The following is a 25,246-nucleotide window of genomic DNA, read 5'->3' as shown; positions in this document are numbered from 1 at the left end:
CTCGGAGATGACAGTCCTCTAGGGAGGAGTTGCGGGAGTTGGTGAAGACTGATTTTGCGCAGCAAGAACAGACTTCATCATGGCAGACATTCAGGCAATCTCATCCTTCGGCTCTCTATTTTCTTGTTCCAAATGCTCCATAATTCTGTGTTGATTAGCACGAGTGTTGTATCAGTGATTCAGCTTGGCTGAAGCACAAAAGAATAATCGATAAGACATCTGGAAGAAGAAAACCTGCTATGTGAATGATGCATGAAATTCAATGTTTTTGTTTGTTTCTAATTTCAAGGAATACATGAAGTTCTATTTGCAAATATATTCAAATAATAATAGTAATAACAATTTGATTGACCATAAAATCTCTTTTATTCATAAAATTTGGAAGGATTAACTGAGTACAATTTCAGAAACCAAAGTACAAATACAAGAGAAAAGGAAGCTAATCATCCTAAGGATCCCCTAACAACAGTGTATAATGATCTGGCTGCGGGCGCGTACTTCCTTCGGATGTGTCGGATCTCGGTCTCAAAAGATGTCTTCATCTGAGCCTTCTCAAGGACAAGCTGATCAACAATCTTCTTCCAAGCACCGGATGGTTGAGGCATACTAGAGGAAGATGGACCCTCTGGCTCTCTCTGTCTCTTCACTGCTCGGTCTTCTAGAAGTTCAATAAGTGCATCTTTGTCCTTTGACTCAAGCTACAATTCCTTATGCTCTCGGCTCAAAGCATGGAATCGCTTTTCCCACATATCTCTCTCTTGCTTCATCTTGGCGTGTGCATCTTCCAACTCCTCTATATCTTGGTTAGGGAGAGTTAATTGCTCAACCACAACCATATACATAGGTCTTTCACAAGCATACGGCATCTTCAATTCCAAAGCTCTCTTCTTCACCCAAGTAGTATAAGCTTCCAAAGCTACACAATTGTGCGGACCAAACTCGAATCTTCCTTTCCTTTGCACATTATGCCAAGCATGTATCTTCTGCTGCTTCAAATGTTGGTGATCTTTACCCTCTTGATAGAAAAGACCTTCTAACTGAGTGTTATTAGGTTTATCTCTCAAGGGGAACCCAAGTTGACAACGAGCCAAAGCAGGGTTGTAGTTGATTCCTTCTTGTGTACCAATGAGAGGCACATTAGAGAATTCTCCACAACTGTCAATAATATCCAAGCTACTCAACGTAGAATCATACAAAACAATATCATCATTAGTGATAGACATGAGTCTCTGAGACCATCGTAGACATTGTTGGTTCTCCAAAAAAGCAGGCGTTTGAGGCAAGTGCGAAATAAACCACTTGTACATAAGAGGAATACAACATACAATAGTCCCACCACCTTTATAATTCCTCAAATTCAAAGAGAAGTACACATAACCCAACAGAGTAGGCACATGATTCCCAATCAAGAAGATTCTAATGCCGTTAACATCAATAAAACCGTCAGTGTTAGGGAACAAAGCCAGACCATATATGAGCAACACAAAGATGGCTTCAAAAGCGTCCATACTACCGGCTTGAGTAAAGACGATAACTTTTCCTATGAGAAATTCAGAAGTCAATCCAAACATTCCCCCTTTCTTCACCCAATGAGCCTCAATCTCAGACTTGTTCAGATGAAGAGTTTCAACTATGATATGAGATCTGGGAATCTCCTCCAATCCACTAAAAGACACATTGTCAGAAATAGGTATTCCCAAGAGATGGGCATACTCCTCTAACGTAGGCATAAACTAATAATCGGGAAAAGTAAAGCAACGGTAGAGAGGGTCATAAAACTGAACCAACACACTCATAAGTCCTTCAACCACATCAGTAGATAACACAGATAGAAGCTTCCCATGATGCTGCTTGAAGTCCAAGGGATCTAAAACAAAGGATGACAACTTCCTTAGCTTTTTCAAATCAGGACATCTGAAACTGTACTTCTTAGTGTTCCTTCGTCCATAATCCATAGTTTGAAAATATTTGCAAATAAGACCTTAGCTCCTTGAAGTTATTTTTGTGTGATGAATGTCATGAATGCATGAATGCAACAATCACAAATAAGGGATCACACACAAGGCAAATAAACAAAGGTCAAAGGGTGAATCAAGTCATTGTCAAGATCAATCATCCATTTTGGTAGATTATGGTTTCCACCTTATCAACACTCAAGGTCCATTGATATTGACAAGACTTGATTGGATCAACCAAGAATCACAAGGTTTCTTGTGAGTCACGAGCATGGAGTCAGGTTAAGAACCATCCAAAAGGAGTGTACTAAGGATAAAAACTTGTAGATCATGTTCTAAAAAGTTCCCAAAGTCTTAATTCCATCTATCGAATATTGTAGGTTAGGATGAATGACTCATCAATCCATAATATTCTCAAGAGAAACTCGTCTGAGTGTAGTATCACGTAACAACTGTTATCAAGTCTACACCTGAACAGTCTCCACACTACGTCCTAAATAGGACAAGTTGGGTTAAATGTTCTACGAGCCTCAACTTCTCGGAACCCAAATCACAGAAAGTAATGCCTAACCACAAATAACTTATGTGACATTAGTAACTCCAAAAGGGTCTCCACTAAGTAGATGGGTCTCAAGACAACTTGTTAAGGACTAACCTACACAAGTTGAACATGACTATACCATCCTCCTATCTTAATTGCATTTAAGTTCGGGTTAGAACTTACCTCACCACTCAGAGATCACAAAGTATAACAAGCAGATTATATCACACAAACAAGTATTCAAACAATCCAATATACAAATATGTACACATAAAAAAGTAGGCTAAACCCACTGAGGACTACTCCCCAGCAGAGTCGCCACTTAATTTCTATAGCGGTAAATTCATGACCATTAAGCTATGGATAAACTTCACGTCAATAAAACCAGAGTCGCCAACGCGTTTTTATTGTTTCCAAAGGAAAAGGGAAAAGTACGAACAAAATCCAAAGATAAAAAGTTTTCAAATCAAAACTAATAAAATTCCAGAGGTTACAGGTAAGGGGGTTGGTTACCCAGAGGAAAGGTATTAGCATCCAAAGTGTCCTAGGTACTCCTAGGGAGCCCTTGTTTATATATGTATGTGTTTTTAGTATAAAAGATGTTTGCAACAAATAAAGTGTGGGGATGATAAAAGAATCTATTGATTATACTTTTGTGTTTGACAAGACCTTCAGACTTGTGCCTACGTACCAACATAAAATGGAGGGATCAAAACCTCGTAATTCGTGGTATCAATTTCAAAATGGGTGGATTGCTTTTAATAAAAATTGAAGTTCAAAAGAGGCACAAAGGGCCCAAAAGTTTGCATGAGTGTTAGTTATTTTTCTCTTTTGAAATTTTAAGTCAATATGGTTAAGTTTATTTACAATTTTGATTCAGAAAAAAAGTTTAAAAATGCAATGGCATAAGGCCAAAGTTTCTAATTTGCAATAAAGTCTAAGTTTTGAAATCACAAGCAAAGAAAGTTTTTGAAAAGGGGGAGATATTTTGAAATTTAAGACGTGGGAGGAGATGAAGAGACTAATCCTAAGCATAAAATTAAAAGTTAAGAGTTGAAAAGATCTGACCAATGGGATGCAATCCAACAGACAAGAATGTCATATAGAAAAACCATTTTCCCTTTGGACTTTGAATCAAGCAATAATCAGCAAGCCATTAGCAATATGAAGAGCAAGGCATCAAATAAAAATGACCACATCCAAGCAGACAAATTCATAGCTAACAGTCTTCTTTGTCTTCTCATGTATCAGATGAAATACTTCTTGATTTTTTCTGAGAATAAGGTGTAGCATGAGATTAGAATAACAGTTGCATCAAGGCCATGTAGTAGATGAACTCAGTGGATCCCAATACTTGCATTAGATGAAAGCTCAAATCACAATAAATTGGTCTAAAAAATGTTGGCATTGGCCAAGTTCTTTTTGCATATGGAATGTTACCTGATTCTAAGTCCAAAAGCTCAGATCAAACCCAACAGTCCACACAAACATTTTTTAGGGTTTTTGTTGTTTATTAAGTATTTTAAGGTCCTAAGACCACAAACACAAGCAAAATACACAAACAAATATATACAATCACAATATATGGCTCAAATGAGCAAAGTGAAAATGACATAAATATAAACAAGTTAAATGATATGTAAATGACAAATGAATGGTAAATGACTTGAAATTAAATTGCATAAAGTAAAGGACTTGGAAGTAAATCAAAGTTAATAATAGTTAGTGTTAGTCAAAGTTAAATTAGATGTTAGTGGAGTTTTGCTTTTCAATTGATTAAGTCATTCTTTGGAGAACACTCAACCATCTATTCACAAGCATGGATCCTTGAACCAAGACATCTTCCAAAGGAAGGAAAAAATGCCAAGTTTCCATATAATACCATGAAAGATGGGAGACTTACAATATCACTTACTAGAATGTTATGCCTTTAGGGTCAAATTTAGCTCTATATTAAGCAATCATAATTGGACTTATGTAGAAGTCACAACTATCTGAGGTCAGGAAATAAAAATTTAGGTGCTAATGCATGTTAGAGATTTGGTATAATGAACCAAACTCCTAAAATATACCACACACTAAAAGAAAAAGATCAAAGGGATGGACCTATCTCATCCATACTTGTATTGGTTTATCTTACACAAGGTTATTGATGAACCAATTAGCCTTAGGATATTGAGATTTCATTGGTCAATGAAAAGGACGGGCTAGAATGAGATTGAAGATAAAGAGGGAAGGGAGAGGAGAGAAACACAAATTGGTCATGAGAGGAATTTTATCAAATTAAAATTATTCATTCATTTTGGGAGATGGAATGTACATTTCATCAATCCCCTAAATCTAATGATTTTAACTTAACAAAAGTCAAATCAACCTTGAACAAGGTCCAAACAAATAGTCAAACATCACAAGTCAATAAAAATGGCTTCAAAACATTTAATCAATTCAAAATAAAATTAAAAATGCATTTAAATTAAATTTAGTTTGGTCAAAACCTAAAACCTCTTCAAAACACCAAATAAATCGCCAAGAGATTTATCCTAGGTCAAACAAGGTCAAAGGACCTTAGAGAAAAAATTTCATGATTTTTGAAAAGTCAGAAGTATTTTTAAACAATTTAAAATATGCACAAAAGCAATTAATTCATGAAAAATATCAAAATTAATCCAAAAAATAATTTTAATTTAGAAAATGAAAGAGAAAAATATTTAAAGATTTTTGGTGAAAGTCCCATATTTTTTTGATTAAAAATGAAATTAATATGAATTAATCAAAATAACATAATTAAATAAAAAATCAGAAAATATGGAAAATCAGGGGCCATTAGATATCCCTCATATATTGAGGTGGCTGATCTGATGGCCACACGCGTGCGTTCCACCATGCACCAAGTCAAATGCGATGTACGCGTGGTAATCAGAACTAAGGGCAAAGATTAAAACATTTTGAATAGATCCTGTGGTTGAGAGGTGTGACAACACATCACCGGAGCTAGGGTCACGATCTTCTTCTCTGGTGGACCTCACCGGACTGGTCCACCATCAACCATCACCAAAATGAAAAACAAAGACATGGATTTAAAGAAAAAATGCTCAGGAGCTCGAATCTGGCCTCAATTTTCTCCAATTCCAAGTATATAAAAAGATATAGGGATTTGAATTTTGAGGATCATGAACTGAGTGGCTTTGATTTGACATCAAAGCAACTCAATCTTGTTGCCTACATTGGTAGGACTTCAGCCAACCAAAAATCACAAAGAATGGTGAAGAATTGAGAGAGAATCGAAGAGATGAAGTTTCTGAAAAATCACCTTCGAGTTGATCCAATTTCACTTGATCTTGATCTGGATTTGCTTGCTTTCTCTTCCTCTTACTTGCAGAAACCAATTGAGATGAAAAGGGAAGTGAATTTGTGGAGTTTGAACTTCCAAACAGAAGATGAAGTTCAAGCTCGATTTCAAGAGAAATCTTCAGAAATTCTATCGAAATGAGGGTTTGGATCAGTCTAGCAAAGCTTGGGCGGGGTGTTCATGAAGTTCTGATCTCATTGGTCTTGTATTTATAGCCAATGCAATTGATTTCTACACACTTTCATTTTAATGTTCAAAAATAGCAACCTTCATCATGAGCTTGCATGGGCGTGTACAAATCCCAAAGAATGATTGGAAAAGGTCCAAGAGTCTGCACACGTCATGCTGAAGGTGTTGCATTAAACCATATTGTTGAACTGAATTGGATCATGAAATTCTTCCAAATGGTACTTCACATTGCACCCATATGCAAGTCCTTCAATTTTGATCCAAATGAGATGATCTTGGACTTTTTGGAAAAGTGAGATCAAGGGGAACAAATTTCATGTTAAACACTTTTTCATTTGAATCTTAGATCATGATAAAGTTTGAGTTGGAAGTTTGGGAAATCAAACATATTTGAAAAGTTTCTAAGTCCCAAGTCAAATGTTCACTTCTTCCACCTTGAATAACTTTTTCTATGGACTTGAAATGAAAAACGTCCCTACATAAAAGTTGTATCTCTTTCAATCATCTTCAATTTGGTCACAAATTTGACCTCATTTGGATTTGGCATGAAGGATTTATGCATTTTAGAAGTTGAGGAAAATCACTTGTTCAATGGTATTGGCCCAAAATGACCTATATATAATGTTTCCCCTTGGCACATGAATTTGAAAGTTGAATTTGAACTTCCTCCAAACATAAAAGTTGAAGTAGATATCTTGAATTTGATCATTGAATTTTAATGGCTTCCATATCATGAGAATTGAGCAAGTTATGGTCTTGGGAAGTTGACCTCCAAACTAGGGTTCAGACAAAATGGCCTATAATCTTTCACTATAAAAAATGACTTTCCAAGCAAAACTAGCTCTTGACCTAAACATGAAGGTTGTTTGGAATTTCACTTTGAGTAACGTTTCTCTTGGAATCATTTTCATATGACAAAAATTATAGGAGATAGGGTCTAGGGAACCCCAGTTTTGACCAGTTGACTTTCTTTGGTCAACCACCATGAACCATCTTGCTAGCTTGATATTATCTTGACTTTTGGGACTCATGGAGGATCATAAATGTGTAGGATTACGTAATATGAAGTATAACTTTAAATATTTGATCAAATGTTGAAGAAACTTGTTGAGGAAGTCACACAAGATACTCAGATTAATTAGGGCTTCCAAGGCAAACAAGCTTCAAAGTCTTGGTGATTTCTTGATCAAAATGAAATGTGAAGATAATGGGGATCCAAATATGATGCTTAGAGCCAAAGTGAAATATTTCTTAATTTAACTCCTTGCATTGAGGGTCTCAAACCCTAGATATGAGCTTGATGGAGCATGGGTGAGCATACACACTACCTACAAAAGCAACAAACTTTACTTTGACATATTTTCTATATTTTGGTTAGTAAATAATGAAAAATAAAGTATGATACAATCAAAAGTTCTTGGTAATCTCTCCCAATGCAAACCCAAAGAATGAGGGGTAAGGAGGATGCCAATGTGTGATCTCAAAGCTAATGCATATGATGAGATATCATGAGGGATCTTAGGGTCAAAATTGGGGTCTTACAGTTAGGATAATTGGTTAAGTTGGGTTAATTTAAAGGGACAAAAATAAGTCAAATGTGTGTTGAAAATAATTTGATCAGAATAAAAATAAAGGGTGAGAAAAATAAGTTTAAAATAAAGAGAAAAAGAAAGAAAATAGGCTAGAAATAATGGGCGCACTAGGGTTTTAACCCCTTACCTTGGAGTCATGGGGTCAACCCCCATCCACTGGGCCAAGCGCCCTTTGGTGTTAAAGAACACACTTCAACAAATAAAATATTAATTAAAATCATTAAATGAAACATGCGCGCGCATCCGTCCATCAGAGGAAGACACGGTAAATATTTGAATTCAAAAAATGCGCGAAGCAACGAACACAGAGTCATCTTCAACCTCATACCATCCAAAACCAACTTCCAAAACTCGTGTTTTTAGAGGGAATCACCCATGGATTCAACCTCCCCACACTTCATCGTTATCATCTTTACACTCATGAGCCATTGATTGCCTTTGAGTGTGGAGAATTTCTCAAGAACTCATAAAAATGATTTGACCTAAAAATTAAATTAAATGGTGGATACAAAGTAATCAAGGTTTAGACCATGGGGTTAAGCATCAGTGAGTGGTTTCGAGCAAGAGGTTAACTTGTATGAGTGAAGGACATGAGTGGAACTACCTGATCAAAATTAGTTTTAGATAGGAACTCCGATGACTATGGGCAACTTAGGGGAAGTGTTTGCAAGGTGAGTTAGTGTTTCAGAAAGCTCAAGTGATGTTGAGGGAAGGTTTTTGGGTGCTTAGTATGGATTGAAATGGTTCATAACTCAAAAAGTGCAACTATGTTTTCAATGGAGGAAGTTGGTTTCAAGGCATGGTGATTTTGGCTTGAAAAGCTTGGGAAATGTATGGCATACCGTCCCCTATATATAGAGAAGGTGATGGAAGTGTTTGGTGAGAGAAAGAGGGAAGTTTTCTCAGAAATGGGATGAGACTCAAAGCATGCTCGAAGGTGGAATTTTTGGGACAAGAGTTAGTTGTTTATGACCTTGTTTGCACTCCAACCCAGTTGGTTTTTCTCCTTAGCATCAGATAGGTGCAACGAAGGGCTTTGCTTTGAATTGTTATGGCTTTGTCTTTTATCCGTTTTGGGGAAACTTTGACTTTTGCACATGGCTTCGAGTTTGATCACATGAGCTCTTGTTGAAACCAAGTTGACTTCTAAGCATGTCACACAATATTATGAAATATGTTATGGGTCAAAAGGAATCAAAACAATGTGTTTGGGGGGCTTGGTGCATCAAAATGCAAATTTTTGTCATGTCTGGTCTAGTTTGTGCAACATGGCAAGTCAACAACTTTGAGCCTGGGACAAATGAAATTGGCTCGTGCATTTTGCATGAAACTTATGACAAATGTTCTTTTTCACGTCCTTGATAAAATGCAAAAAGAACCAGGTCAAAAAGAGTTGTGGTTTGGAAATGGAAATGAGGTAAAGTGGGGATCATGAGTATGATTCTAGGTCTGGCTAGGCATCTTGACCAGCTTGTCCAATCCAAAAATTAAAGTCCTTGCTCAATGAATTAGGTATTGGACCTTGAAACAAAGTTGAAGAGGGATTAAATTAGGACATTTGGCTTAAAGAAGATCTTGAAAATATTGAAAGGTGAAAATGTTATGAGCTTTTGACCAATTGGTAGGTCATTCTTACCAAAATGTGACCAACCAACATGACCTAGAAATGCCATTTTGAGATTTCTTGCTTTTTAAGGCATGATGATGGATGTTTTGGAGCTCATATGATCATATCATGATGGCAAATGAGGCTTAGAGCTTTGTGGGATGATTTTACGTCAAGTCCATGGGTGAAATCAATGCATTGGAAATGATGAATCAAAACCAAAACAAATGCATTGTCCCATGGTGAAATGGATGTTTGTTTGATGAGAAAATGGTTGTAAATGACTTGAGTTGAAGGTAAATGAAGAGATGAATCATGGGATGATCAAGTGAGGCAGGGCATAGAATCAAGAGATTGCTAAAACTAAGAATTCTTGGACAAAAGTTTCATCAAGAACCAAGGCCAGTCAAAATAGGGTTTTGTGGTGCAAGAGATGTATTGAGGTGATTCAAAGGGTTGTGGCATGAACAAATATTTGGATATTAGGGGTCTTCAATGGTATGGTAAAGGCACAAAGTAAACCATGACTTGTACAAGCCACTAAGGGTAAGAACTAGGGTTGAGGTCCTTGGATGACCAAATGAATTTTCACATGTCTTCAATGAGGACTCGTAATCTAATTAGGGTTTTGGAGAGTGAGTGAGATGACTTGAATGATCATACAAAGTCCAAGGATACCTTGAGGATGGAGATTAGGATTAAGGTGGCTTGTGCACACCTCAACATGATTAGATTTTGAAGCTTGATAGATGAACTCCATGCCTTGAGTTTAGGTTTGTGGATCATTGTGGGTGTAAATACATATGAGATGATATATGTGAGATGTATGCTCATGAATTAGGGTTATGGACATTGTATGAGGATATGGTAAATTTGAGGGTATGACAACTTTGATTTCCAAGTTTGATAGTATTTCTAAAGCCTTCGTCTAAATTTGAGAACCACTTTTTGTTTCCACTCATATGATTGTTGCAACCAGAGTCAAGAAACCATATTTCTTCCTTCTCGCCATGTTTGATTTCAACATAGGACATCAATAATATCTCTTCTTTTTCTTTCTCTTCAAGTTCAACATAGTTGGCCTTTTGCTCCCAATTAGGACACTCATATTGATAGTGTCCTAACCGATGACACCGAAAACACTCTACAACAACTTCATTATAGGTTTTTCGCCCCCTTCCTCAACCTCCTCAAAACACGCCTCTACCTCTTCCTCTTACAGTTCTATCTTCATGAGATATATTAAGAACTTGTTTTTCTTCTCTATGACTTGTCATCCTTTGTTCATGAACAAGAAGACTACTTTGCAATTCATCAATAGTCATTGTATCCAAGTTGTCGGATTCTTCAATTGAGCATACCACACAATTAAATTTTGAGACCATTGATTTCAAAATCTTCTCGGTGATGATTATTTGACTCATACTTTCACCATGAGCTTTCATTTTTTTAGCAATGGTTAGAGTGTGAGAGAAATAAGCATTAATGGTTTCTCCTTCTTTCATACGAAGAATCTTAAAATCCTTTCGTAAAGCTTGGAGTTGTGCCCTTCTGACTCAGTTTGAACCCTGCAATTTTTGCTTCAATGAATCCCATATACTTTTCGATGTGTCCTTATTGGGGATTATTTCAAGCACATCATGAGAAGTTGCTTGAAAAAGATAATTTTTTGCCTTCGAGTCCTTTAACTTTTGCTCTTCAATCAATTTGTGTTGCTCCTCTATTGGCTCTACTCCTGTTACCATAACCAATATCTCATTCTCAATGAGATCCCAATATTCTTTTGAACGGAGAAAATTACGGACTACACAAAACTATTACTATCACCTTCCGCCATTCTCCTAAACTCCTTCTGCTTTAAAGAAAATTGCAATTTCTTTCTTGATACACTTCTTTTTCACTCCAATGGTTTCTCTTACACACACTATGGATCCAACCCCAATAACGAAGCTTTGTTACCAATTGTTATAAACTAATAACTACTCTACTAAATATAAGAGAGAATGCCTTGTTATTATTAAGAATAAGAAATTACTATATATATATATATATATATATATATATATATATATATATATATATATATATATATATATATATATATATATATATATATATATATATATAGCATTACATTTGACTTAAATATAGAAAACTTAAAAATAGAAGCCACCATGTTACAACTCTTTATTATGTAGAGACTATATACCAAGTCATACTACTAATAATTGAAACAAATAGTAGTAATTACAATCACAAAATATTTAACGTTGAGAATTATTTATAACTAGAATGTTTAGAGTTCTCCTTAAAATACTATAAATGTTGAAATATTAAACTTGATTTGGGCCTAATTTTATTATTTGATTTTGGACTTAGTTATTTGGGCTTAGTTTATATTAGATAATGTTTCTAGAAAAGTCTTGTAGTATTTAGAGTATCTAGGTATTTCTTAAGATTGTAATATTTTCTAGAATACTCTTTGAATATCTAGAGTTGAGAACTCTCTAGAATTAGTGTGTCTAGAGTTCTCCTTAGAGTGCTATAAATAGAGATGTAATCCAACACTTTTGAATCAAGCAAAAAGTACAAAGTTCTCTCTTCCATAAATAATTCTCCTACCTACCAAGTTTTTATTCAAGCCTCTAATATTCCCACACACTTTTCCTAAACACAAAAGGGTCTATTTCCAACAAAGTGGCATCAGAGCTTCAAGGTCCTAAAAAATGGTAAATGGAGGTTTCCCTTTTCAAATGCCGATGCTCACAAAGAACAACTATGACAATTGGAGTATCAAGATGAAGGCGCTACTAGGAGCTCAAGATGTGTGGGATATCGTTGAGAAAGACTTCAATGAGCAAGATGAAGCCTCGCTAAGCCAAGGTGTAAAGGAGACATCGAGGGAGTCAAGAAAGAGAGACAAGAAAGCTCTCTTCCTCATTTATCAATCGGTGGATGAAGATACATTTGAGAAGATCTCCAACGCAACGACGGCCAAAGAAGCATGGGACAAACTTCAAACTTGCAACAAAGGAGTGGAACAGGTGAAAAAGATTCGTCTTCAAACTCTTAGAGGTGATTTTGAACATTTATTTATGGAAGAGTCCGAGTCGATTTCTGATTATTTTTCTCGAGTATTGACCGTAGTCAATCAACTTAAAAGAAATGGTGAATATGTTGATGAGGTAAAAGTCATGGAGAAAATACTTCGCACTTTAAATCCAAGTTTTGACTTCATTGTTACCAACATTGAAGAAAACAAGGATTTAAAGACCATGACTATTGAGCAACTCATGGGTTCCTTACAAGCATACGAAGAAAAACAAAAGAGAAAAATTAAACAAAAGGAGGCTATGGAGCAACTACTACAACTCAACATAAAGGAAGCAAATTATACGAATTACAAGAGCCAAAGAGGACGAGGTCGTGGCCAAGATCGTGGGCGTGGACGAGGACATGGAGGAGAAGGAAGAGGCAGTTACAACAACTACTCTAATAATGGAGAAAGAAGTTGGAATCCACAAGCAACAAGAGGTCGTGGAAGAGGAAATTCATGGTCGAGGTGTGACAAATCACAAATCAAGTGATTCAACTGCAACAAGATCGGTCACTATGCATCTGAGTGTAGACTCTCGAAGAAAGTTGTGGAGAAAGCTAACTTTGTAGAAGAAAAAGGCAGAGAAGAAGAAACAAATGGTACCTCGACACCGGCGCAAGCAATCACATGTGTGGCGATCAAAGCATGTTCGTAGAGATCAATGAAGCGACAACTGGAAATGTCTCATTTGGAGATGACTCAAAGATACCGGTCAAAGGCAAAGGTAAAATTCTTATACTCTTAAAGAATGGGAGTCGTCAATTCATATCCAATGTCTATTATGTTCCTAACATGAAGAATAATATTTTGAGCTTGGGACAATTATTAGAGAAAGGCTATGACATCCACTTGAAAGAACATAGTCTTTTCTTAAGAGATTGTAGACATAACTTGATTGCTAAGGTGCCTATGTCAAATAATAGAATGTTCCTCTTGAACATTCAAAATGATGTTGCAAAGTGTCTCAAGACTTGTTATACTGACTCTTCGTGGCTATGGCATCTACGATTCAGACATCTCAACTTCGATAGTCTAAAATGTTTGTCAAAGAAGGAAATGGTGAGAGGCTTGCCTAGTATAAACCACCCAGACCAACTATGTGAAGGATGTCTAGTTGGGAAGCAATTTCGAAAAAGCTTTCCAAAGGAATCAACGTCAAGAGCGACAAAATCGCTAGAGCTCATACACACTGATGTATGTGGACCAATCAATCCAAACTCTTTTGGTAAGAGTAAATACTTTCTCCTCTTTATTGATGATTATTCTAGAAAAACATGGGTTTATTTCTTGAAGGAGAAGTCAGAAGTGTTTGAAAACTTCAAGAAGTTCAAAGCCCTTGTGGAGAAAGAAAGTGGTCTTTCCATTAAGGCCATGAGATCTGACCGAGGAGGAGAGTTCATTTCAAATGAGTTTCAAAAATATTGTGAAGACCATGGAATCCTCCACCCACTAACAGTGCCAAGATCACCACAACAAAATGGAGTAGCAGAGAGAAAGAATCGGACCATACTAAACATGGTGCGAAGCATGCTTAAGAGCAAGAAGATGCCAAGAGAGTTTTGGGCCGAAGCAGTGGCATGTGCGGTTTATCTGACAAATCGTTCCCCAACAAGAAACGTGCATGAGAAGACACCACAAGAAGCATGAAGTGGAAGGAAGCCTGGGATCTCTCACCTCAAAGTGTTTGGAAGCATTGCCTATACTCACGTTCCTGATGAAAACAAAGCTCGATGATAAAAGTGAGAAGTATGTATTCGTTGGTTACGACTCAAGCTCCAAAAAGTACAAGCTCTATAATCCAAATAGTGGAAAGATCGTCATAAGTCGTGACGTGGAGTTCGAAGAAGAAGATTGTTGGGATTGGAGTCTTTAAGAAGACAGGTACGATTTTCTTCCTTACTTTGAAGAAGAAGACGAAATGGAACAACCAATGATAGAAGAAAATATTACACCACCGGTCTCACCGACACCAAGGTTGGATGAAACAAGCTCAAGTGAGAGGACACCACGACTAAGGAGTATTGAAGAGCTTTATGAGGTAACCGAAAACATAAATGACATTAACCTTTTTTGCCTTTTGGGTAATTGCGAGCCTCTAAGCTATCAAGAAGCAGTTGAAAACGTAAAGTGGAGAGACGCCATGGAAGAAGAAGTCAAGTCAATCACGAAGAATGATACATGGGAACTTACTACACTTCCACGAGGACATAAAGAAATCGGAATAAGATGGGTGTACAAGGTGAAATTGAAGTATGTGATGTCTAGAGATCAAGCTGCCGACATTTTCACCAAGCCACTCAAATTGGAAACATTCGTGAAGCTAAGGAATATGCTTGGGGTCACAAATCAAGTTTAAGGGGGATGTTGAAATATTAAACTTGATTTGGGTCTAATTTTATTATTTGATTTTGGACTTAGTTATTTGGGCTTAGTTTATATTAGATAATGTTTCTAGAAAAGTCTTGTAGTATTTAGAGTATCTAGATATTTCTTAAGATTGTAATACTTTCTAGAATACTCTTTGAATATCTAGAGTTGAGAACTCTCTAGAATTAGTGTGTATAGAGTTCTCCTTAGAGTACTATAAATAGAGATGTAATCCAACACTTTTGAATCAAGCAAAAATACAAAGTTCTCTCTTCCATAAATAATTCTCCTATCTACCAAATTTTTATTCAAGCCTCTAATATTCCCACACACTTTTTCTAAACACAAAAGGGTCTATTTCCAACAATAAATAGATATGTAATCATACATTTTTGTTTCAAGTAAAAATACAAAGTTTTTTCTTCCATAAATAATTTTCTTACCTATCAAAAATTTATTCAAGCTTCTAATATTCCCACACATACTTTCTCGAAACGCAGAAGATCTTCTTTTCCATAAGATTATGCTTCCTCACGTATATTTGCTAGTTTCAGCTCTCAAATCATTTGTTTATGAGGTCGCCCTATGAACAATTCCGTCTCCACCTCCTCACCGAGCTCACCTTCTGTTAAGAGTTCTATATCTTGTTGTATAATTCCACACTAAAAAAATGAAAAAATGTTAGAAGTAAAGTGAAAATTAACCTTGAAATATTCAAGAAACGAAATATGCAGCACAAATCAGTTTTAGTGTGACGTGTTTGTGGTTAAAGGGACTAACTTGTTCACGTAAGCGTCTATTTTCTTCAAGTAGGCACCTTTCCTAAAGTGGAAGCAAAGAATAAATTGAATGAAAGAACAAGGGTACAATCATTGTAGTAACATTATTATCAATTACCTGTTTCTTTAGCTTTTCAATTTGTTCCCTCAACAGTTGATCCTGAGTATAGACAATGCCAAGTTCTTCAATTAGGTGTGTTGGTTTTACATAAATTAAAACTCAGGAAAACTTTATTGAAAGGAAGGGTACCTTTCTTGCCCTAACTTTGCCTAAGCTGTATTCAAGTTGATTTTCAATCCGTTGTAATTCTTCAATACCACATGTATCCAATTCATATCCCAGCAGCTTCCTATGATACATGAAAATCACCAATGCTAAGACTAATGATTCATGAAAATCTCAAATTAAAGAAAGTTGGTTATGAAAACCTTTTGTAAAGTTCTAGTTGCTCCAACTTCTTTGTTGTGTTGATATCACATTCCATTAGGATCTACATATCATCAAAAATTAATTTAAAAAATGCATATATGATATCCAACTTTTTTTTATAAGAAAAGAAATTTAATTGAAACTTGATGGAGGAATAACCTGTGTATTTTCTTGGATTTCTTTGGTGCTGAGAGCCAAGTCCTTGACTCTCCGTTGATAGCGTTCCACTGTTTTGTTTACACTGAAGCATTTCCATAGACCAAAGCAAACAACAAATTAAAACATCTAATTAATGATTCCACCAGGATGATTTTATGTAACTTAGAACAAAATAGATAGGTTACACTTAACCTATTCTAAAACTCAAGTACGACTTCCAAGAAATTACAAGGATTCAATCAAGGAGTTGGTCTTTATAATCCTCATGTTCTGCAAAACTATTCCCGTACCCGTGTTCTCATATCCTCCAAAACACTGAATGCTAAATTAACTACAGTCCCTCCTAATCCTTTAGTCGGATGATCTCGCTTAACTTTCCTGAGCACTTTTGATACTCCTTGTAAGTGATTAACTTTTTCTTAATTTCTTAATCTATCTATTTCCCATTAAAAAAATACAATCCTGAAGTAGGACTGTGACAAATATACTTGCAAAGTCACACTTTAGAAATAGGGTCTTTTTAATGGAATATGTATGTAAACCTCTAGGGTTTAGTCTAGTGGTAAAAGTTTGAGTTTTGAAAGTATGTTTCTCTCAAGGTTATAGGTTAGAATTTCACTAAATATAAACAACTTCAGTATTGGGTGAGGTACATATAGAGTTTTACTCTCACTTTAAACGGGACAAGGATTGATTATTGTTTTATATATAAATCAAATAAAGAAGATATAATAAATGTTCAATAAAGGAAAGGTAAAAGAGGCAAAAACTAATGTAAAAGTATCCATTAATTGTCAAAGAAAGCCAAAAACATAAACAAAAACACTAAAGAGAAGGGAGCACAACAAACACGAACAAATCTAGACAAAGAAAAAACAACAACAACAAGCAACATCACCAGAACTCTGTCAAGGCCCCAAAAGACCCCAACTCTAAGCAACAACACTCAAAAATTAAAATCGACAACCATCTAAAAGAGCTAATTCAATGTAGTCAAGCACCAGATTTTAAATGTGATCGGTTGGTCGGTAAATATCATAAAACTAGGATCGAACACAACTAGGTTTTATCTGATCTTTAACCAAAATGGTAGTAGGAAAGTGGGTGGGGTTGGTTGTTGAGTTAATGGGGTTTTTCTTTGAGATCTTGAATGGAGGTGAACCATTTTAAATTTAGAGCTGTCATTGGTTTATGACCTTTTACATGAAATTCAATGTATTACCTTATCCCTAGATGTCGACACTTTATAGTGGATACATGGGAAGAAGGGTGATTTCTCAATTGTCTCTACTTATAATGTTCTTCTAAAAGATGATATTGATGTCGGTGCTTCTATGTATAAAGAAGACTCGATCGTCCCCCTAATTTGTGATAGTTAGACCCTCTTGATAGTGATTGTCTTATGTTGGCAACTCTTCCAAAATAAAATTCCTACGAGAGAAAATCTTAGTAAGATATGTGTCTTATCTACTAACGGGTTACTTCTTATGGGATGTTTGTTCGGTCTTTAGAGTGTATAAATTTTTTAGGTGACTTGGATGGAAGCTTGTGCTCTGAAGGAATTTGTCTACTCTTTTTAAAAAAAAAAGGGGGAATTTGTATAGGACTAGAGGTGATCTAACTTTGATTTGACATTCAGTAATGTGGTCATTATGGAAATTCTGAAATGATGTATTTTTTTCTAGATCGTCTATAAATGTGGATGAGTTAGAGGTTAAAAATATTTTCACCTCTTATAAATGATATCTTGGGAGGTCTTTGGGTTGCTCATATCTTTTATCTGATTGGCTTAAGAACCTTATCTCTGCTCGAGTTAATAATGGCAGTAACGTTTTCATTCTTATTTTCGAGGATGAGCGTTCTTGATGCGGTTGACAATTCAATTATGTCAATGGTGGTTTTTTGGTGCTAGAATGTAGTTGTTTCTTCCCATTGATGAGTTAGTGGTGGTGGTTTTGACTTACCGTTTTTAATGCTCCCTTAATGTATGCTTTGTTGTCGGTTGGTACATATTGATTATTTTTCGAACATAAAATAATGACTTAAAAATGAATTACTATTAAAAAATAGTTATTAATATTTATATATTCTTCGATAAAGAATGATGGTGATGGAAGAGAGAGTGAAAATGTTGTAACTAACTTATTGATCACAAAATGAAAAAGAGTTACAATATTCTATTACAAATTGAACTAAGCTTTAGTTTATATACACAAGCTCAAGCTAGATGAAATTCAAATGCAAAACCAATGAAATCTAACTCAAATGTGAATCTGGATTACACTTTAACACCATCCATTAATCCAAATTCAAGATTAAAACATCAATTCCATCTCTCAAATGGATAAAGTGTTCAGTCTTGATTGCTTTGTTCAGCACATCTGCAAGTTGCTTCTGAGTGCTACAGTGAACAACTTCAAGCACTCCATTCTGAACCTGATGGCGCGGAAAATGGAACTTCATGTCAATGTGCTTGATCCTTCCATGAAGCACTAGATTCTTGGCAAGGCTTATAGATGATTTGTTGTCAATCATCAACCTCACATGCTTGATTACCTTGATCTTCAGATCTTGCAATAAGTTCATAATTCAAACAGCTTGACACAGAGACAAAGCACCTGCAATGTACTCAGCTTCACAGATTGACAATGCAAGCATTGGTTGCTTCTTGGAGCAACAAGAAATCGAACCTCCTAGATACTTGAAGAAATATCCAGAAGTACTGCTTATGTTAACTCTGTCTCCACACTAATCAGAGTCTGAATATCATATCAGCTTTGAATCAGATTTAGCACCAGAAAGGGACAAAACTCCATACCCTAGAGTCCCCTTAATACACCTCAGTATTCTGACAACAACTTGATAATGTGACCACATTTGTTTGTTCATAAACCTACTCATTATTCCAAATGCATAACAAATGTCAAGTCTGGTGTTATAGAGATATCCCAATGCGTCCACCAACTGCTTAAAAGTTGTAGCATATAAATCATCACCCTTAACATCAAAATCCTACTTTTGATTTGTTTCAGCAAGTGTGATTACTGACTTGCAATTTTTAGCTCAAATATCTTCAGAGGCTCACGTTCATACTTCAGCTGATGCAAAGTTATACCCTTATCAGAGTACAAAATCTTCATCCCTATAAAATATAACATATTTCATATATCAGTCATCTCAAACTTATTCATCAACACTTTCTTGAACTTAGCTATCTCATCTGAACAACTCCCTGTTAGAAATATATCATAAACATAGAGGCACACCAAAATCATATTTCTATCAGATGTATGCGGAACATAAACACCATACTCCATATCACATTTTCTAAATCCTTGGAGCTTAAAAAGTGAATCAAATTTTAGATTCCAAGCTCTAAGATCTTGTTTCAGCCCATACAAGGCTTTATGCAACTTGTATACCACCGTTTCCTGATTATTTTTCATAAATCCAGGAGGATGTGATACATAAACTTCCTTTTGTAAAGGAACATTCAGAAAGGTAGATTTTACATCTAAATGCATCAGAGGCCAATTTCTATTAGCAATTATTGCAACCACCAATCTGATTGTTTCATGCCTAGCTACATGTGCAAACACCTCAAAGCAATTTAATCCAGATTTTTGTAGAAATCCTCTAGCTACTAACCTTGTTTTGGGTTTGCCAATTGATCAATCTGGCTTCAGTTTTAACTTGTAAACCCATCTCACACTAATGACTTTTTTGTTCTTTGGAAGCCCAGTCAACTACCAAGTCTTGTTTCTTTCTCTAGCCTCAAGTTCTTCTTTCATGGCCGTTAGTCACACTTTCTTCTTGAGAGCTTCTTCAATACTAACTGGTTCAAATTCTACCAATATGGCACACTGAAAGACTTCCCTTTCAGAGTCTATCTTAGTATCTTGCAACATATCAAACTCTGCAAATCTTCTTGGTATTTGTCTGATTCTTTGTGGATTCTAAACTTGTTCAGAATCTTCTTCAGATGTTGGAACAATATCAAATGTTGGACTACCTTCAGAGGTTGGACCACCTTTAGAGGCATGATTATCACCAGAGTTCGAATCATCATCAGAATCTGGATCAGAATCAGGTTAACCTTCAGAGTCAAACTCTACTTCACCATCAGAGTCACATTCAGACTCTGACTCATCTTCAGAGGCAGAATCTCCTTCAGAGTCTGAAATATGTTCAGAAGTTAACTCAAATGTTAACACCGAATTAGAGTTGGATTGAGACTTGGTATAATCCCAGGCTTCTATTTCCTTCACAATGACATCTCTGCTGACTTCCGCCTTATTAGTGACTAGACAATAAAGCTTATAAGCACATGTACTGTGGTATCCAATCAGTAACATTGTACTTCTATCATCCAACTTATTTCTAGTAGCACATGGAACATGTTTGTAAAAAATAGAACAGTTTCCTTCAGCTTCTTGGTTGGAGATTCTTCTTCTTCAGCATGCTCCTTGTCATATCAAGTAAATTATTGTTTCTTCTTTCAGCAAGACCATTGTGTTGTAGAGTATATGGGGTAGTCACTTCATGTTCAACTCCATTCTCTTCACAAAACCTTTTGAACTCTTATGAGTTGTACTCACCTCCACCATCAGTTTTGAGAACCTTCAGCTTCTTACCACTCTGTTTTTCAGCATTCACCTTAAACTTATGAAACTCAACAAATACCTCATGCTTAAACTTGATGAGTGCTACCCGTGTCATTCTTGTGAACTCATCCACAAATGACATAATATACTTGTTTTCTCCAAGTAAAGGTACTTCAAATTGTCCACATACATCAAAATGCACTACTTTTAAAGCATGTTTTGCTCTTGGAGCTACTTCTGATGCAAATGGAAATCTAGGTTGCTTGCCCTTCATGCATATCTCACATGACTTCTCAGGCTTTACAACCTTAGGAATGCCATTTACAATCTTCTTATAACTAATATGCCTGAAGCTTTTAAAGTTCAGATGCCCCAATGTCTTGTGCCCACATCTCATTGTCACCTTCAGCACCTTCTGCACTAAGGCATTTAGTTTCAGTTGTTTACACATTAACTTTGAATGTTTTGTTGCTTCCCTGTTCAGATTTCATAATCAGCTTCTGATCAGAATCATACAACTTCAAGATATGTCCTTCATACTAACTAAGAAATCTTTCTCAATTAGCTAACCTATAGGATCATCAGATTACTCTTCACGCCCAGGACATGCAAACATCCTTGATCATAATAATTTTTCCATTCTTCACTCTGTCTTTGACATTTCTCATTCCTTCAACATTCAGATACTTATCATCAGCATATCTGATCTTTGTCCTCTTTCTAGATTCAAAAATAATCAGCCATTGTTTATTTATAGTTAGGTGATTTGAGAAGTCAATGTCCATATACCACCAGTCTACCAAATATCCATCATCAGATTCAGAAGCCATCAATAACACATGTTCATCATCAGAATCTCCTCTAGATGTTTGCTTCTTCTGATTTCCTTTCATTGTTCGACCAACAGTCAGTAGCAAAGTGGTCAAACTTCTTACAACAGTAGCATTGAACATTCTTCTTGTCAAACTTCTCATTTCCCTTTTGAGGCTTCTTCTCATCAGAGTTGGAAGCTTCTGACTTCTGATAACCATCACCATGTCTCTTCTTGACCTATGACCAAGAATGCTTCTAACTTTTTATACCTGAAGATGCTTTAAGAGCCTGCTCTGCCTCTCTCACAGAGTTTCTCTCAGTCAGACACAACTCTTGTGCCTTTATACTACTCTACAACTCTTCAATTCTCACGGTGCTAAGGTCGTTGGAGCGTTTAATTGCTACAACAACGTAATCAAACTAGAGAGTAAGTGATCTCAGTATCTTTTCAATGATTACTTGTTCAAAAAAAGTCTCTCCACAAGATTTCATCTCGTTTGTGATTAGAATCACTCTAGAGATGTAATTAGGTACCTTTTCATTATTCTTCATGTTGAGATTTTCACACTGCTTACGTAGAGATTTAAGTTTCACCTGCTTCACTTATACATCATTGTTGTAACACCGTACCAGTGTGTCCCACGCAGCCTTCGTCGTCATTGAATCAACGATCTACTCAAAGACATTCATATCCACACACGGATGAATATAAAACAACGCCTTCTGATCTTTCTTCCTTGTTTCTCTATGCGTGTTTCTTTGTGCTCCAGTTGCAACCGTCATTGACAAGATCAAGAACATCTTCAGCTCCAAACAGTACGTGTATCTGAATAATCCATCAATTCCAATTCTTTCCATCAAATACTGGAAGTTTTGTGTTCAGGCTACCGTTCATCTTCGTTCTTATGCAAATTCACTCAAATCCCACTAACATTCGTGTTTTCCGATCCCTCAGAATCAAGAAATGTGATTCTATTTCGATTTTGAACTTCAATTCACTGTGAATTTTATAAACGAAATCAATAACACACGTCTCACGTAAACTCGTGTTTCCCGTTCCTGAATCTGAACCGGAGCTCTAGATAGCAATTATTGGTGCACAAGAATGAAGAAGAAGATGACGATGATTATGAGAGAGATAGAACAATATTACATTATTCTATTACAAACTAAACTAAATTTTAGCTTATATACACAAGCTCAAGATAGATGAAATTCAAATGCAAAATCAAATAAAATCTAATTTAAATTCAAGTTTATGTCAATAGAGAGATTTAGCTTACTTAAATTATTCTCATGCGCTAATCTAAAAAATCTATTAGAACCTTATATACATGCCATAACTAAATTGTTTCCGTAAAGGTTATGTCGGTAACTAAATACGTCAATCTGATTCTTAACAAACCAAAGAGTGTGTATGAAAGAGAATGAAAACTTACAGCTAAGATCATATTGGGTAGGATTTATAGTACAAATAGTTCAGAAACATGAAGATCATCGATTGAACAAAAAATATAAGTACTATTGACACTTCCACAAGATTAACTTTTTCCAACAGGTTATGCTCGTGCTCAAGAAAGAGAAGCCGTGCTTTAAAAATGTAATTAAAAAATATAAATAATTAATATAGTACAAGTACTTTCTTATAAATCAAGAATAGGCTCTTATTTTGATGTTCATTTAAAGATTCTTAAGTGTGTTTGAATCTGCAACAACTTTGACAAACTTATAATTTTTCTTAACATGCAATAAATTTTCTCTTCTGTTAAGTCATTAATAACTCCATTTAACCCATTAAACTTATCTTCTTTATTTACAAAATATTCTATTAAATTATAGGAACATATTTTCTCTCTTCAATGTAAGAACTGAGCTTAATTTTGGTACGAATACGGTCCTATACTTACAGGTTGATATGATTGATTTCTTTGTGTGTATATATCATCTATCTTTTCCATAAAAGGGTTCTTCAAATATTAAAATAAACAATAGTACATTCATTTTCAAGCAAGTAGTAGTAGAAGTACAAAATAAAATAGTATAGAAATAAACAAAAATTGATTAATTTTGTTTGTGACATACCTTGAACTGGAGAACTCATGGAGTTTCCCTGTGGCAGAGAAGACAATGAGTGCTACTTCAGCATCACAAAGCACTGAGAGTTCAAAAGCCTTTTTAAGCAACCCATTTCTTCTCTTTGAGAAAGTTACTTGTCTGTTTGACTCACTTTCGATTCTCTTCATTTGAGTTTTTCCCCTCACCATTCTGATATCAACTCTTTAGGGAAAAGATCTGAGTTGAAAATTGAAAGAGACAGAAAATGAGATCTAGTTCACCAAAGATTAGAATACAAATGGGAGAAAACTATTGTTGTTTTCCAATTATAGAAAGTTAGTACTGAAAGAAAGTAATCAAATCTGACAAATATTTCGAAGCAAACAATAGAATCTTTTGTTATACCAACTCAACTTTCAAGGAAGCAAACCCTAGAAAAAATGTATGAAATAAAATGAGAAAAACAATAGACAAGGAGGGTATATAAATGACCAGAGGTCCCCCTATAGAACCTACCTAGATATTGTTAGGTATTGTTTTAGACAATATATCAAATGTATTGTGTATTGATAGATAGAATCGAATATAATAAAGGCTACTTTTAAAAAATGATTATTAATGACTATTCAGAACATTTTATTTATAAAATATATTGAGTGTAGGTTTGGTTTTAAATTTGAAAAAGACAAGAATTAATTTTGATTTGTTTAGTTTATTAAAAGTAGAATTCATCCTTTTTCAAGAATTCATTTTATTTGAAGTTATTAGTTATAATTTGTAATTTTTTATATTAATTTTTATACATATATTTATTACTTAACTTATTTTTACATATTTTATTTAAATATAAATTAATTTATTTTCAACTCACTTTTAATTAAAGTTAATTATTTAAAAAATTAATTTTCATAACAGCAAAACATAACATATAACGAGTTACGAATTATATAACACTCTCATCTCAGTTATAGAACTTAATTAGTCACGAAGTTCTTTACCTTAAGGTTTTGCTTTAGTCTCTTATCTAATAAAGTAACATATTAGTCCATTAAAAACCTTTATGTCAATCAAATTAATTCTTTATATTAAATATTGAGAAAAAAAATGTTAAGTTATGATGATGTGGCATGTTAGTATGACAAAAGTAAAATCAAAATAGTGAGTCAACAAACATTTTATAAATGTATAATCATCTTTCATTCAGGAGAAAATCATGTTGGCCTTCATTCTCTAGGGTTCCAATTTCATCTTCTTCATCTTTCATCTTCATCAAAAAAAATTCTTCAATGTCAAATAACAAAGAATTTTGGACTGTTGGATCTACACTTAGAAGAAATAAGATGAGAGAGTCTTTTTAAAAAGATGAATGTGTTCTCCGTATTATAACGGATATGAAGAGTTTGAACTTTGGAAAAAAAATTGTAGTTGTAGTGATTATAGAAATTGCATGAAAAAGGGTTGTAATTTTTTAAAATGATTAGATGATAAAATTATTGATGAAAGAGATATCAAGATTGAAAAACAAAATCAAATTGAATAATGAGATTTTCTACATAAAAGGATGGTTGAAAATAACAATAATATCTGAGATTCTTAGTTCAGGGATAAATCTAATTATTTTAACAATGTATTTTAAATAGGATTAGTTTATTCTATGTATTAATTTAATATAATGAGATAATTAAGTATAAGTTGTGTTTGTTTAATTTC

General features: G+C 34.9%; 1 protein-coding gene across 3 annotated transcripts; it reads right to left on the bottom strand.

Annotated features, from left to right (window-relative positions):
• Window positions 1-14,923: 14,923 nt before the first annotated feature.
• LOC127074094 (agamous-like MADS-box protein AGL19) lies at window positions 14,924-24,106 on the bottom strand. Of its 3 annotated transcripts, none has more exons than XM_051015376.1 (8): window positions 24,053-24,106; window positions 23,564-23,773; window positions 16,065-16,146; window positions 15,905-15,966; window positions 15,726-15,825; window positions 15,594-15,635; window positions 15,477-15,518; window positions 14,924-15,358 (listed from the first exon to the last, which is right to left on the bottom strand). In XM_051015376.1, exons 2-8 carry the CDS (start codon window positions 23,743-23,745, stop codon window positions 15,254-15,256), a joined length of 615 nt encoding a protein of 204 aa, XP_050871333.1. In that variant the 5' UTR covers window positions 23,746-23,773; window positions 24,053-24,106; the 3' UTR covers window positions 14,924-15,253. The 3 variants fall into 3 exon arrangements, with proteins under 3 accessions (XP_050871333.1, XP_050871332.1, XP_050871334.1); XM_051015375.1 differs by having other exon boundaries at window positions 23,942-24,064; XM_051015377.1 differs by lacking the exon at window positions 24,053-24,106 and having other exon boundaries at window positions 15,905-15,960; window positions 23,564-23,935.
• Window positions 24,107-25,246: the final 1,140 nt, after the last annotated feature.

This window comes from Lathyrus oleraceus, chromosome 4, assembly GCF_024323335.1.
Source record: "Lathyrus oleraceus cultivar Zhongwan6 chromosome 4, CAAS_Psat_ZW6_1.0, whole genome shotgun sequence".
Classification (NCBI taxonomy): domain Eukaryota; kingdom Viridiplantae; phylum Streptophyta; class Magnoliopsida; order Fabales; family Fabaceae; genus Lathyrus; species Lathyrus oleraceus.
The sequence above is the reverse complement of the archived record's forward strand: the minus strand, read 5'-3'. Positions and strand labels throughout refer to the sequence as shown.